The sequence below is a fragment of the Ovis aries genome, chromosome 2, assembly GCF_016772045.2.
Source record: "Ovis aries strain OAR_USU_Benz2616 breed Rambouillet chromosome 2, ARS-UI_Ramb_v3.0, whole genome shotgun sequence".
In the NCBI taxonomy this organism is placed as follows: domain Eukaryota; kingdom Metazoa; phylum Chordata; class Mammalia; order Artiodactyla; family Bovidae; genus Ovis; species Ovis aries.
The window spans coordinates 193,529,409-193,541,831 of record NC_056055.1 but is presented as its reverse complement, the minus strand read 5'-3'; the positions used below and the strand labels follow the sequence as shown (position 1 = coordinate 193,541,831).

Genomic DNA, 12,423 nt, shown 5'->3' with positions numbered 1-12,423 from the left:
TGGGACCCAAGCCCACCCAAGAGTGAGTGTGGATGAGTATAAGAGTGCATTACAGAATAAAGCAACTTGAGTTTGTGAAGACCTCCTTTCCAGGCCCAGTATCCATGTGCTCATCCCGTGCTCATCCCCTATGTTTCTGCTTTTTCTGGGCCTGCTACTGACTGATCTTCTCACTTTCTACTCCATAGCTGGCCCACTGCAAAGACTTATTCATAGTTTCTGCCTGTATATGGCCCATCATGGCCTCACTACATCATGACTGCCAGCCTCTGCTCCTGTTGATAAATATTTCTTTCCAGTACTTCTCAATTCAAAGTTGGAGGAAAGAACCAAGCCCTGCTCACCTTTTTATCTATGCTGTGCCATCAATCACTGGCCTTGGTCTAGCAGGTTTATCAGGTTAGCCTGGTCCCTGTCAGTCTAGTCCGAGACATGCCTTAACCACCATATGATAATCCTTTGTTCCTGGGCTGCCAGTCATTTCAGACTATGAATTAAGGAACTATATATGAGTTCTATACTGCACTGAAATACCAACTAAAAATATCACCTCGGGCAGTTTTATTTCAGAGCAGGATAACACAATACTACCTCAACTTCGTTGAAATAAACTTTGTAACGAATAAGTATTTTCCAAATATGCACCATTTTTAAGACTTTCTTAACGAAGGTACAGAGTGGTCCCACATTACAGCTTTGCTGCCAGCTACAAGTCTTGAAAATAATATTATGCAGCTAACTGAAAGTAGTAATCCAACAAAAAGGCTTCCCTGGTAGCTCAGTGGTAAAGAATTCACCTGCCAATACAGGAGACTCAGGTTCTATCCCTGGGTCAGGAAGATCCCTTGGAGAAGGAATTGGCAATCCACTCCAGTATTCTTGTCTGGGGAAATCCCATAGACAGAGGAGCCTGGCAGGCTACAGTCCTTGGGGCCACAAAAGAGCTGGACACAGCTTAGAGAGTAAACAACAACAGCAATCCAACAAAAATGAGATCTGTATGATGAATACCAAAGAAGGAGGGGCAAGGGGAAAACGGGAGTAGGGAGGGACAAAGAAAGAGTCAGAGAAGGGGAAAGAGAGAGAGAGAGATTTTACTTATAAGAAAATCTCAGGGTCCCAAATCTTAGACTAAAGTCATTCTGGGTTTCTAAGATTTTCCGACAGTCACGGCCCCAACTAGGTACTCCACTCCAACTATGTGTCAAGCACTGAGCTAAAATGCCTCTTAATGTCCAACACAACTCAACAAGATAAGCATCAAGACACCTATACTATAGATGAAAGAACTGACCATCACTTACTTCAGTGGTCACAGTGGTTGTGAGTGGCCAAGATACAACCTTGGTCTGTCGGCCCACGCCCTTCCCAATATGCCACATTGTGTCTCACCCTCCACCCCTCCACAACGGAGCTGAATGAACAAAAGAGCCTCTCCTTAGAAATTATCATTAATACCTATCTGTACTATAGATGTAAGAGCAGAAACAAACACATATATAGAAGGGAGGGCTGAATCAGCCACATGAACTGGGCACACATCTCCTGTGCTGCATTGCCTCCTCTACTCCGTGCTTCATCCTCTTTTTTTAAGATCCTGCAGTGAAAGCACAGAATCTTAACCAGTGGGCCACCAGAGAGGAAGTCGCCCTACTCTGTGCTCTCAAAGGTCAAGGACCACATGCAGCTGTCCAGTGAACAGGATGAAAATCAATCTCCTCCCAAGATCTTCTCCCATCTTCCAGAGATAAAAACACCATCCTAAAGGTTGCTGTCACTTTTCTTTGACTAGGGAACACCTAGTTTAGAACTGAACATACTTGTTCCCTGCCACACTAGTTCATGTCACTGCACTGTTGAATGCTCACTCAACACATGGCAGGAATACTGATTATCACTTCCATTATCTGTCTGGGTTGCTGAGACTGCCTTGCTCCAAACCCACACATTCTTCAGTATCATACTCAATTATGTTGAACAGCACTCTGCAGGCTGAGAATCCTTCCCTATTAGTGATTTCACTGATGTGCATGGGAACTGTAAAGTCAGCAGGACTGTTAATAAGAACTACAGATCCAGACTTTCTGGGTGTGAATCCCTGTGCTATCTCTTACTGCTATGTGACCCTGGTCAGGTTACTCAAGTCTTGCTGAATCTTTCTTCATATGTAAAATGAAGATAGTTTTAAAATATATACTGCATAAGACTCTAGTAAAACTTAAACATTCTGTGTTCGTCACTCAATCGTGCCCAACCCTTTGCAACCTGCCAGGCTCCTCTGTCCAAGGGATTTCCCAGCCAAGAATACTGGAAATTGAAAGTGAAAGTGCTAGTTCCTCAGTCCGCACTGGACTCTTTGGGACCCCATGGACTGTAGCCCGCCAGGCTCCTCTGTCCATGGGCTTCTCCAGGCAAGAATACTGGAGTGGGTTGCCATTTCCTTCTCCAAGGGATCTTCCCGACCCAGGGATTGAACCCAGGTCTCCTGCATTGCAGGCAGATTCTTTACCGTTTTAGCCACCAGGTAATCCCAAGAATACTGGAGCGGGTTGCCATTTCCTTCTCCAGAAGGATCTTCCTGACCCAGGAATCAAAACTTCGTCTCCTATATTGCCGTCAAATTCTTTATCGCTGAGCCACCAGAGAAGCCTTAGTTTCCCTCCAAATTGAACTTCAGGTATGACTTCAATCAGAACATTTACATTATTATAAATATTAAACAAATATATCAAATAATAGTGCCTACATGAAGAAACAACTCTCTAGGCTTGGCAAATAACAGATAAACGTGTCGATTTTGCAAGTTTAAAGAGGAAAAATTTTTCCAATCACCAAAGATTTTAAGAGAGCTTGGACAAGTTGAAACTGGCAAGCTTTCACCAAAAAATAATTGTTTTGAAAAGCATTATAAAACAGTCCAAGAGTTAGACTGTGCTCAGAAAGTAGACACAACAGCCTAGTGATCTGCTGTTTTTCACAGCACTAGGAAGCTTTATCTAGCTTCCTAATGCTATGACTCCATTCCAGACACCAAAGCTACACTCCTGAAAACACATGATTTGTTCTTCATGTTTCCTTAACAATCTACCTTTTCAGCTAGCCAAGCAGGCAGAGTATACTCATTACGAATCCCTCACAAACAGTAAAGTCTAGGCATTTCACTCCACCAGCTCAGGAGTCCCTCCTTCTTCCTCTATTTGGTTAAGGCATGACAGAAGGTGGCATTAAAGAAGGTTCTTGTTTCACACAACTTTGCTGGGTCTGGGTTCTCTGGGAAAGACTGATCCATTTAGATGAAGGAGAACCTCCTATTTCCAATTTTAAAACAAACCAAAACAAAAAATTTTCATTTTAAATCAAACTTACATGATCTGGAAGATGACCTACCTAACTAGCATTACTTCTAGAAATGGGACTAGGGTACTGAAATAAGAAAATTACATTTTTATGTTATGTATCCCTATACTACCTGTTTTTTGTTTGTTTGTTTTCCCAAAAGCATTTGTTATTTTTGTAATTTTTTTCAAGGCTGTTAAAAAAAAATTTTCAAGGCTGGTAAGGAAATTAAAAAAAAAAAAAAGTTGGAGAACGTCTAGGTAGCAGGAATAGCACTAAGTGGACATCTGAACTCTGGCAACAACCCTGTGGGCCCGGAAAAGGGACGAGCCTCCAATGAGACTGCAGTCCTGGCTTATACCTTGATGGCAGCCTTCTGAGGCCCCAAGCAGAGGACCCAGCTAAGCCATCCCAAAAAAAGAGTCAGATAATAAATGTACATTATTTTAGGTCACTAAATTTGAGGCAATCTATTCTGCAGCAAGAAAAAAACGACACCATTTATACCAAATTCTCAGGAATAAATGTTACTCTCAGGAGGTAGGAATTTTCATGTGCATAAATGAAAAGTGACTTTGACACTTCAAATAAATATATAAATGTTAACTAGAATCATTTCCACTTGCTTTGCAATATTTTAAACCAAATACACTTACATTTAAATATCTTTCATAAGAGCATTGAATCTCATCCTTACATGGATCCTAATTTTACTACTGACTTCTAAAAATTAAGACACTTTTTACTAGACTTTGAGAGCAGTCTTATCGACAATTAGTTTGACTTCAGATCCTAAAATTGGACTGAATCAAACCTCTATATCTGGATGATCCCCACCTGACAATCAGATAGAAAAAAAAAAACTAAATCTACTTGTCAGCATCAAAAATACTTCCTGTCAGAGAATGGACACCTTGGTTCTTCAGTTTCCAAATTTGCCCTGGGCCTTGTTCTTGCCTAAATTGCACCTTTCCTGTTTCTGAACAGAACCACAGTCCTGACCAGTGGCCCTAAAAACAGCATCACGTCTGGCTGGGTCTCCTGCATTACCAGCCCACCTGAAATCCTGCCACTATCCCATCTGGCTGAGGGCGGGGGCGGGGCGCCGGAAGAAGGTCTGACAAAGGACAGGAAAGAGTACAGCAGAGCAGGGCTCAGGAATGTCACAGCCAGCATTTCCCACCACTGGCTGACCCCACAGCGACCGCTGGAGCACCAGCTTGCCCTGCAGCTGGGCCCAGCCTGCACCATACTCTGCTAAGAGTGAGGAATCAAAGCAAATAGTCTCTGATTCTACACGTTACCCCATCGGACCAACATGCCCTCTCGATCCTCCTCCATCCATCTCCAGTGGAGCAGTCTTCCCACGAGGACCACATCAATATCTGGAACTGTCTCAGATTTAGAGACTCTGCCCGACTACAGACAGTGATAAACCAACTCCAGCCTTTTAAAATCAGTGTGTGAACCCAACTCAAAGCAAAGAACAGATAATCCTGAAGCATGCATTAATATCTTTCATAAAATACCAGATCCTACTTTTATGAGGATCCTAATTCTAGTACCAGCCTCTAAAGATCAAGACAATTTTTATCAAGACTTTCAAAGCAGTCCTTTCACAGCTACAATTCGTTGAACATGAGATCCTGAAAGTGTGCTAATTCAGACTTCAGCGGCTAGATGATCCCCATCCTGACAATTCAGATAGAAAACAAACTCAAAGGGCTTGTCGGCACCAAAAACACTTCAAAGGAGGGTTGCAAGAAGCATAGCAGATTAAAAAAAAAAAAAACATATACATCACAGAATAAAAGAAAACTCGAGATGACTTCAGGAGCAAAGATTTCAACACAATTTCCTTCAAGTTGATGGACTTCAACTACACCCTTCTCCCCTGGGGCCCCTGTTTACTCTGCCCTGCCTTGAGGAGTTCACCAGGAGAAAAAGCTTAAGAAGTGTGCCTCTGGGTGCACTTCAAGCTTAGAATTCCAGTAATAAATGCTTCTCATAGGGCGTGTCCTTCAGCCTGGTAACAACACCAACCAATAAAGCCACTTCACTACAGAATTCCCTACCAAGCCTGTGGGGCTTCCCTTGTGGCTCAACTGATAAAGAAACCCTCCACAATGTGGGAGAGCCAGATCCCTGGGTTGGGAAGATCCCATGGAGAAGGGAAAGGCTATGCACTCCAGTCTTAATTGCCTGAAGAATTCCACGGACTGGATAGTCCATGGGCTCGCAAAGAATCTGACACAACTGAGTGACTCACGCACGCACGAAGCCTGTGAGGGGCTGACAGCAGAGGGTCTGGTCAGCATCAACTCCTGTATTCAGTAGACTACTTAACCTACTTACACACAATCCACCTATTTTGTGGTTTTTTCTTTAATTTAAATTTATTTTTAATTGGAGGATAATTGCTTTAAAACGTTGTGTCGGTTTCTACCATCTAACAACATGAATCAGCCATAGGCGTACATATGTCCCCTCCCTCCTAAATCTCCCTTCCACCTCCCAACCCTCTAGGTTGTCACAGAGCACTAGATTTGAGCTCCCTGGATCATACAGCAAATTTCCACTGGCTATCTAATTTTACATACGGTAATGCGTATGTTTCAGTGCTGCTCTCTCAATTCTTTCCACCCTCTTCTTCCCACACCAGCCCTGCCCACAGTCTGTTAACCCATCTGCCCTGGTGGCTCAGAGGTTAAAGCGTCTGCCTCCAATGCGGGAGACCTGAGTTCGATCCCTGGGTCGGGAAGATCCCCTGGAGAAGGAAATGGCAACCCACTCCAGTATTCTTGCCTGGAGAATCCCATGGACTGAGGAGCCTGGTGGTCTGCAGTCCACGGGGTCACAAAGATTCGGACATGACTGAGTGACTTTACTTACTTCCCCAAACCTCAGAGTCAGCATTTTCTTAAGCCATTCAGCTCCTTCTGGTCACCTGGCCACAGTCACCTGTGGTGACTTGGACTGAAGAGTATGTGTGACTCAGTGGCCCACCCAGAGTTCCAGGTTTACCTGACAGGATCACTAGTGGTTATGAATGCTCTAGAGAGGTGATCCTGCGAGAACTCTGTGAAGGAAGGGACTATTTCTTACCTGAAGATAGGGTGGTGGGAGCAGGAGGGTGGACGGCAGGATGGAAGTGCACGTCCTCGGATCTAGAGCTGCAAAAGCTCTGAGCAGAGACAGAGTTCTGAAATCTGAGCCGCATAGCCCTCCATTCACGTGCCCCCTTATCAACCACAGCATGAACAAGCAAATGACTGTTCAACATGTTTGCATGCTGGGTCACGCAAGAACATCACACACTTTTACAGAATGAAATAAAGCCAGGAGACTATGACAGGGACTTAAAAAAAAAAAAAAACAAAAAAAAAACCTGTATCTTTCTGGGAAAGAATTAAAAAACAAAATGAAATACAAGATAGTAAAATATCACATGTTATTAACTTGGCCTTTAATACCAGGCTAAACAGTTTTGTAGCAAAACCACAAACAAAAGCAAAGTACAAATATCAGAATAAAGGCCAAAAAACAGATTTCCCAAGGATGGTATATACAATTTGTGGGGTTACAGAGGTGGGATGATCAAATTTATTGTCCTATATTTTTTGTTAATTACAAAACCAATACATGCTTGACTTAACAAATCCTATAATACAGAGGTCTAAAAGAGTAATAACTTTTCCCTGTCCCCGTATCCCATCCCCTCCCCCAACTAAAGTCAACATGCCTAAACCCACCCACACTAAAGTTAGTACGGTACTAAAGTTAGCATGCCTTTCTCTTTATTCATACAAATAAACAAAGAAATCTGTATGCAGGTCAAGAAGCAACAGTTATAACAGGACATAGAACAACAGACTGGTTTCAAGTCAGAAAAGGAGTACATCAAGTCTCCTATATATTGTCACCATGCTTATTTAACTTATATGCAGAGTAGATCATGAGAAACGCTGGGCTGGATGAAGCGTAAGGTGGAATCAAGATTGCTGAAGAGGAATTAAAAAGCTTCTTGACCAAAGTGAAGAAGAGAGTGAAAAAGGTGGCTTAAAGCTCAACATTCAGAAAACAAAGATCATGGCATCTGGTCCCATCACTTCATGGCAAATGGATAGAGAAACAGTGGAAACAGTGGCAGACTTTACTTTTTTGAGCTCCAAAATTGCTGTAGATGGTAACTGCAGCCATGAAATTAAAAGATACTTACTCCTTGCAAGAAAAGCTATGAAAGCAGAGAAATTACTTTACCAACAAAGGTCTGTCTAGTCAAAGCTATGGTTCTTCCAGTAGTCATGTATGGATGTGAAAGTTGGACTATAAAGAAAGCTGAGTGCCGAACAATTGATGCTTTTGAACTGTGGTGTTGGAGAAGACTCTGGAGAGTGCCTTGGACTGCAAGGAGATCCAACCAGTCAATCCTAAAGGAAATCAGTCCTGAATATTCATTAGAAGGGCTGATGCTGAAGCTGAAACTCCAATACTTTGGCCACCTGATGCGAAGAACTGACTCATTGGAAAAGACCCTGCTGCTGGGAAAGATTGAAGGCAGGAGGAGAAGGGGATGACAGAGGGTGAGATGATTGGATGGCATCACCAATGCAATGGACATGAATTTGAGTAGGCTCTGGGAGTTGGTAATGGACAGGGAAGCCTGGCATGCCACAGTCCATGGGGTTGCAGAGTCAGACACGACTGAGCAACTGAACTGAACTGAAAGTTAGCATGCCTTTCTTTTTATTCATACAAATATACTAACATGTACATGTCATATACCTCCCATCTTTAAAAAAAAGTCATACAACACACATTACCCTATAAAAGCTACTTTTTTTTCCCCTTTTTTGCTTAAAATAGAGAGTGCCTAGTGTTGGAAGAGTCTTGAGAGTCCCTTGGACTGCAAGGAGATCCAACCAGTCCATCCTAAAGGAGATCAGTCCTGGGTGTTCATTGGAAGGACTGATGTTGAAGCTGAAACTCCAATACTTCGGCCACCTGATGTGAAGAGCTGACTCATTTGAAAAGACCCTGATGCTGGGAAAGATTGAGGGCAGGAGGAGAAGGGGACGACAGAGGATGAGATGGTTGGATGGCATCACCAACTCAATGGACATAGGTTTGGGTGGATTCCAGGAGCCGGTGATAGACAGGGAGGCCTGGAGTGCTGCGGTTCATGGGGTCGCAAAGAGTCGGACACCACTGAGCGACTGAACTGAACTGAACTGAAGCCTCCAATATGATGTGTGTTCAAAGTTACAAAATGAAGGCACAAACATCATGGAAATGATAGGTCCAAAGTATCATGGAAAACATTAATTATATGAATATCTGGAAGCAGAAAGCAATTTTCTGCTTTTGTTTTATACTAGAAAGAAGATTCCTAAAATAGTCAGAAAATAAAATTATGTAAGGCTGAAACCCAGACATTTCGTCTGCTAAAGACTCATGAATGTTAACACTTGGCATTTTGTTTAAAAGGAGACTGTTTTATTTTTAGTGGGTACAACAAATCAGGTATTTGAATGCATGTAATGTTCTACTCTCCATCCTATTCTCAATTCACCTGAAAGGGAATTCTGCTTCTCAGAGCCAAAAAGAAAAATGACCAGCCGCGTTAGGTTGGGATATAACTGATTTCTCCTATCTCCACCTGAAAGACCAATGTTTAAAGTCTGTCTTTTATTTGCTATCAGACCACACTTTCAATTAAAGCTGCAGAGCCGTGCAGTTTTCCCACCTGAAAGCTGATATAGCCTGAGGAAAGGTGACCTGGGGCCTCAGTACCCAACCAAACCACACCTTCCCCCTGTTATAAAAGCAACAGCATTTTATACCTCATCCACCTGAATCAGCAGTTTATATAACTGCATCTCTGAACTTAGGTTAGTAGCCAGTTACCCAATTAATATTCCAAAGCAGTACCCACATATCTCATTGATGTTACTGTCAACCTACCCCTATCTCTAATACTCAAATCAAGAAAGAGGAAAAGTTCAATTCCCAGATGGTGACTCCTATTTCATTAAGAAATTAATTATCCAACGTTATCCTTGAAACATGATTGCTACCTGAAAAGGAAAGCTATGAGACATAAAATATAGCTTTGCATATGATTTTTAAAATATATTAGTTCCACAAAAGTTACAAATCAGTTATGTTCTCTCCTTTTATTTATTTATATTTCTTCCTATTGTTTGCACACTAATAGGAAAACATAAAGCATGTCTCAATAAACCAATTCATATCCAGACACAGAGACACTATAGAGTGGAAGAAATAGAACTCAAAGGTGATGTAGGTTCTACCAAAACTACTTCTACCCAATCCATTGGTTTCCTTCTCAGCTGCTGGTACAGGGCATCACTGCCCCATTTCCTTGGTTTAGTTAACACCATGTCTCTATCTGAGCAGATGCAAATTTCTGTGCTTTCTGCAAGTTCCCAAAAAGCTGCACATAAAAGCATTTGTCATTCATATTGTAAATATATTTTAAAAACTCGACAATGTAACACTGTGAAATCCTTCATAGAGAATTTTTACAACATAAAATTTCTATCACGGTATATATTTCTATGTTTTCATTCCTGTGCCTGACATGATACTTTTGTATAGCAGGACATGACTATTCCCAAATCTCCAGAGACCAAATACATATTCATAGCTGGTAATTTACTCCTGTCTCTACTAACTACAAATGTCAAGAAGGTTTCTCTCTCTTTTGATAGTTGACTGACTTGCATTTCAATAAGTGGTTTCTCGAAGGTTAGACTACTAATCTCATGTAGGCATCCAAGACACTTCTGGATTTCAAACTTCCTCCTGAGCATATGTCCCTCAGAGGGCAGAATGTAGTCTTCCACTTGATTCTGAATACCATCAACATCCAGCACAACACTCTGCCTGGTCAGCAGACATCATGTGTGGGAAGAGACTCACGTGACTCTCATCAACATTACTCACACACCAGTGAGCAAACACAAACTTCTTCCTGAGGGTATCAACAAATACCTCTGGACTCCAATAAACACACGGAAAAAAGAAGAGTCTGAGGAAGAGAAGCCCACTCTGCACCATAAAATGCAAAGTCTAAACTCCCCAGATGACCTTCCGTGCACACTCACATATATCTCATTGTGGTCAAAGCGCTTCTTGAGGTTGTCGATGACGGTGTCCTCATTGAGAGGTTCTAAAAGAACCATATCTCCAACTCCAATCATATTGTCCAGCAGTGACGTTTTCACCTCCATCTTGGCCATAGTCTCTTGCTGTAGGAAAGAAAGAGAAAGGGACAATTTAAATGAGTAAGGTTAGTTCAGATAGGTTCTTGGCCATCAATGGAGAAACGAAACACTGCTAGTAAATGGTCCTCACTCACCTCACCTATGTTATAACCTCTCCTTTCCTACAACCTACGTCAGAAGCCTAGGGGGTGGAGGGGGTGGGGAGAAGGCTGCAGTCAATGCCAAGCTGCTAGAAGTCCCAACTGCCAACATGCCACCACAGATGAACCTCCCTCCCAGGCATCATCAGCCCAAGCAAAGTCCATCTACCGAAAGGGCCACTAGGTAGCCAGGATTGCTGTTTCCTTCTTTTTAGATCATCGCCTCTTCCCAACCAGAAGTTGCAAAACACTAGCAAGAGAACCCACTCCTTTCTACCAGCCCTTGCCTACCAATGTCAGACCTGAACCCACAGAAACCTGCTGCCCCAAGTGGCATCACCCAGTATTCCATGATGAAATGCAAAATGCCATTTTCCCAAAAAATATTGAGTTTAAAATGATTTAACATTTACGGAGTGCTTGGTGCATACCAGATGCTATCTCAAGAACTTTCTATGCATCAATTAATTTAATTTTCACAATTCTATGAGGTAAATTGTTATCATTATACCCATTTTAAGATAAGGAATCTCAGAAAGGTTAAGAGATTTTGCTTATGGTTAGTTAGGACTATATTACATTTATGTGTTAAAAGAACAAAATCACCACTTATAATACTATACCTATGAGGAGAAATTTCATTCCAGGAGTCAACACTGACTGATATAGAAAAAAATACACCCCACTTGAAAATCAGAGGTTGCCTATATAATATAACCTGCCAAGAATGACCTCAGTATTCTTAATGCTCATTCCAACAGACACACTGCTAGAAGAGCAAAGAGACATTACTTTGGCAACAAAGGTCCATCTAGTCAAAGCTTTGGTTCTTCCAACAGTCATGTATGGATGTGAGAGTTAGACCATAAAGAAGGCCGAGCACTGAAGAATTGATGTTTTTGAACTGTGGTGTTGGAGAAGACTCTTCAGAGTCCCTTGGACGATAAGGAGATCAAACCAGTTAATCCTAAGGGAAATCAACTCTGAAAATTCATTGGAAGGACTGATGCTGAAGGCTAAAGCTCCACTACTTTGACCACCTGATATGAAGAATGAAGCCAGGAGGAGAAGAGGATGATGGAGGATGAGGTGGCTAGATGGCATCACCGACTCGATGGACATAAGTTTGAGCAAGCTCTGGGAGATGGTGAAAGACAGGGGAGCCTGGCATGCTGCAGTCCATGGGGTTGCAAAGAGCCAGACATGACCGAGTGGCTGAACAACAATAACATTAAAAAAAAATTTTTTAATTGTGTACTGAAAAGCCAAAAAAGAGAGACTAAGAACCAGCAGCAAGGCTCTCCGATAAACAAAAGCAACCAATAAGGAACTATTTAATAATCAAAAGAAGGAAACCAAAGTTAACTTCTTTGTTAATCTTTTTAAATATCATGCCAACTACACCTGGAATAAACAGCCCCAGGTATTGCTAAAACCCAGCAACAGTCGCACCAAGAATGGTTTCACATACCTTGAACCAGGCCAGATTCTTTCAAAATAAACCAGGTGGAGGAAGGAGACCTGTCAAGCTCTACGGATGCACAGAAGCCAGAGACAAGGCTGGGCCCACACTAAGTCCTCCGAGACTTGTTCAGGAATAGGAACGTGAGTGCCCAAACTGTCGCAATAAATTAACATTTCAATCAAATTTCAAGTTCTCAGACTTGAGAAATGCCAAAAGCAATCTAGCGGCGATA

General features: G+C 42.1%; 1 protein-coding gene across 11 annotated transcripts in view; it reads right to left on the bottom strand.

Moving 5' to 3' along the window:
* Positions 1–12,423, bottom strand: part of MYO1B (myosin IB) — a 191,965-nt gene that overhangs the window by 146,333 nt on the left and 33,209 nt on the right. For all 11 annotated transcript variants that reach the window (XM_004004774.6, XM_012140860.5, XM_012140869.5 and 8 more), the window contains exon 2: positions 10,467–10,610. In XM_004004774.6, coding sequence (XP_004004823.1) covers positions 10,467–10,601 — 135 coding nt within the window. In that variant the 5' untranslated portion in view covers positions 10,602–10,610. The remainder of the gene's footprint in view (positions 1–10,466; positions 10,611–12,423) is intronic.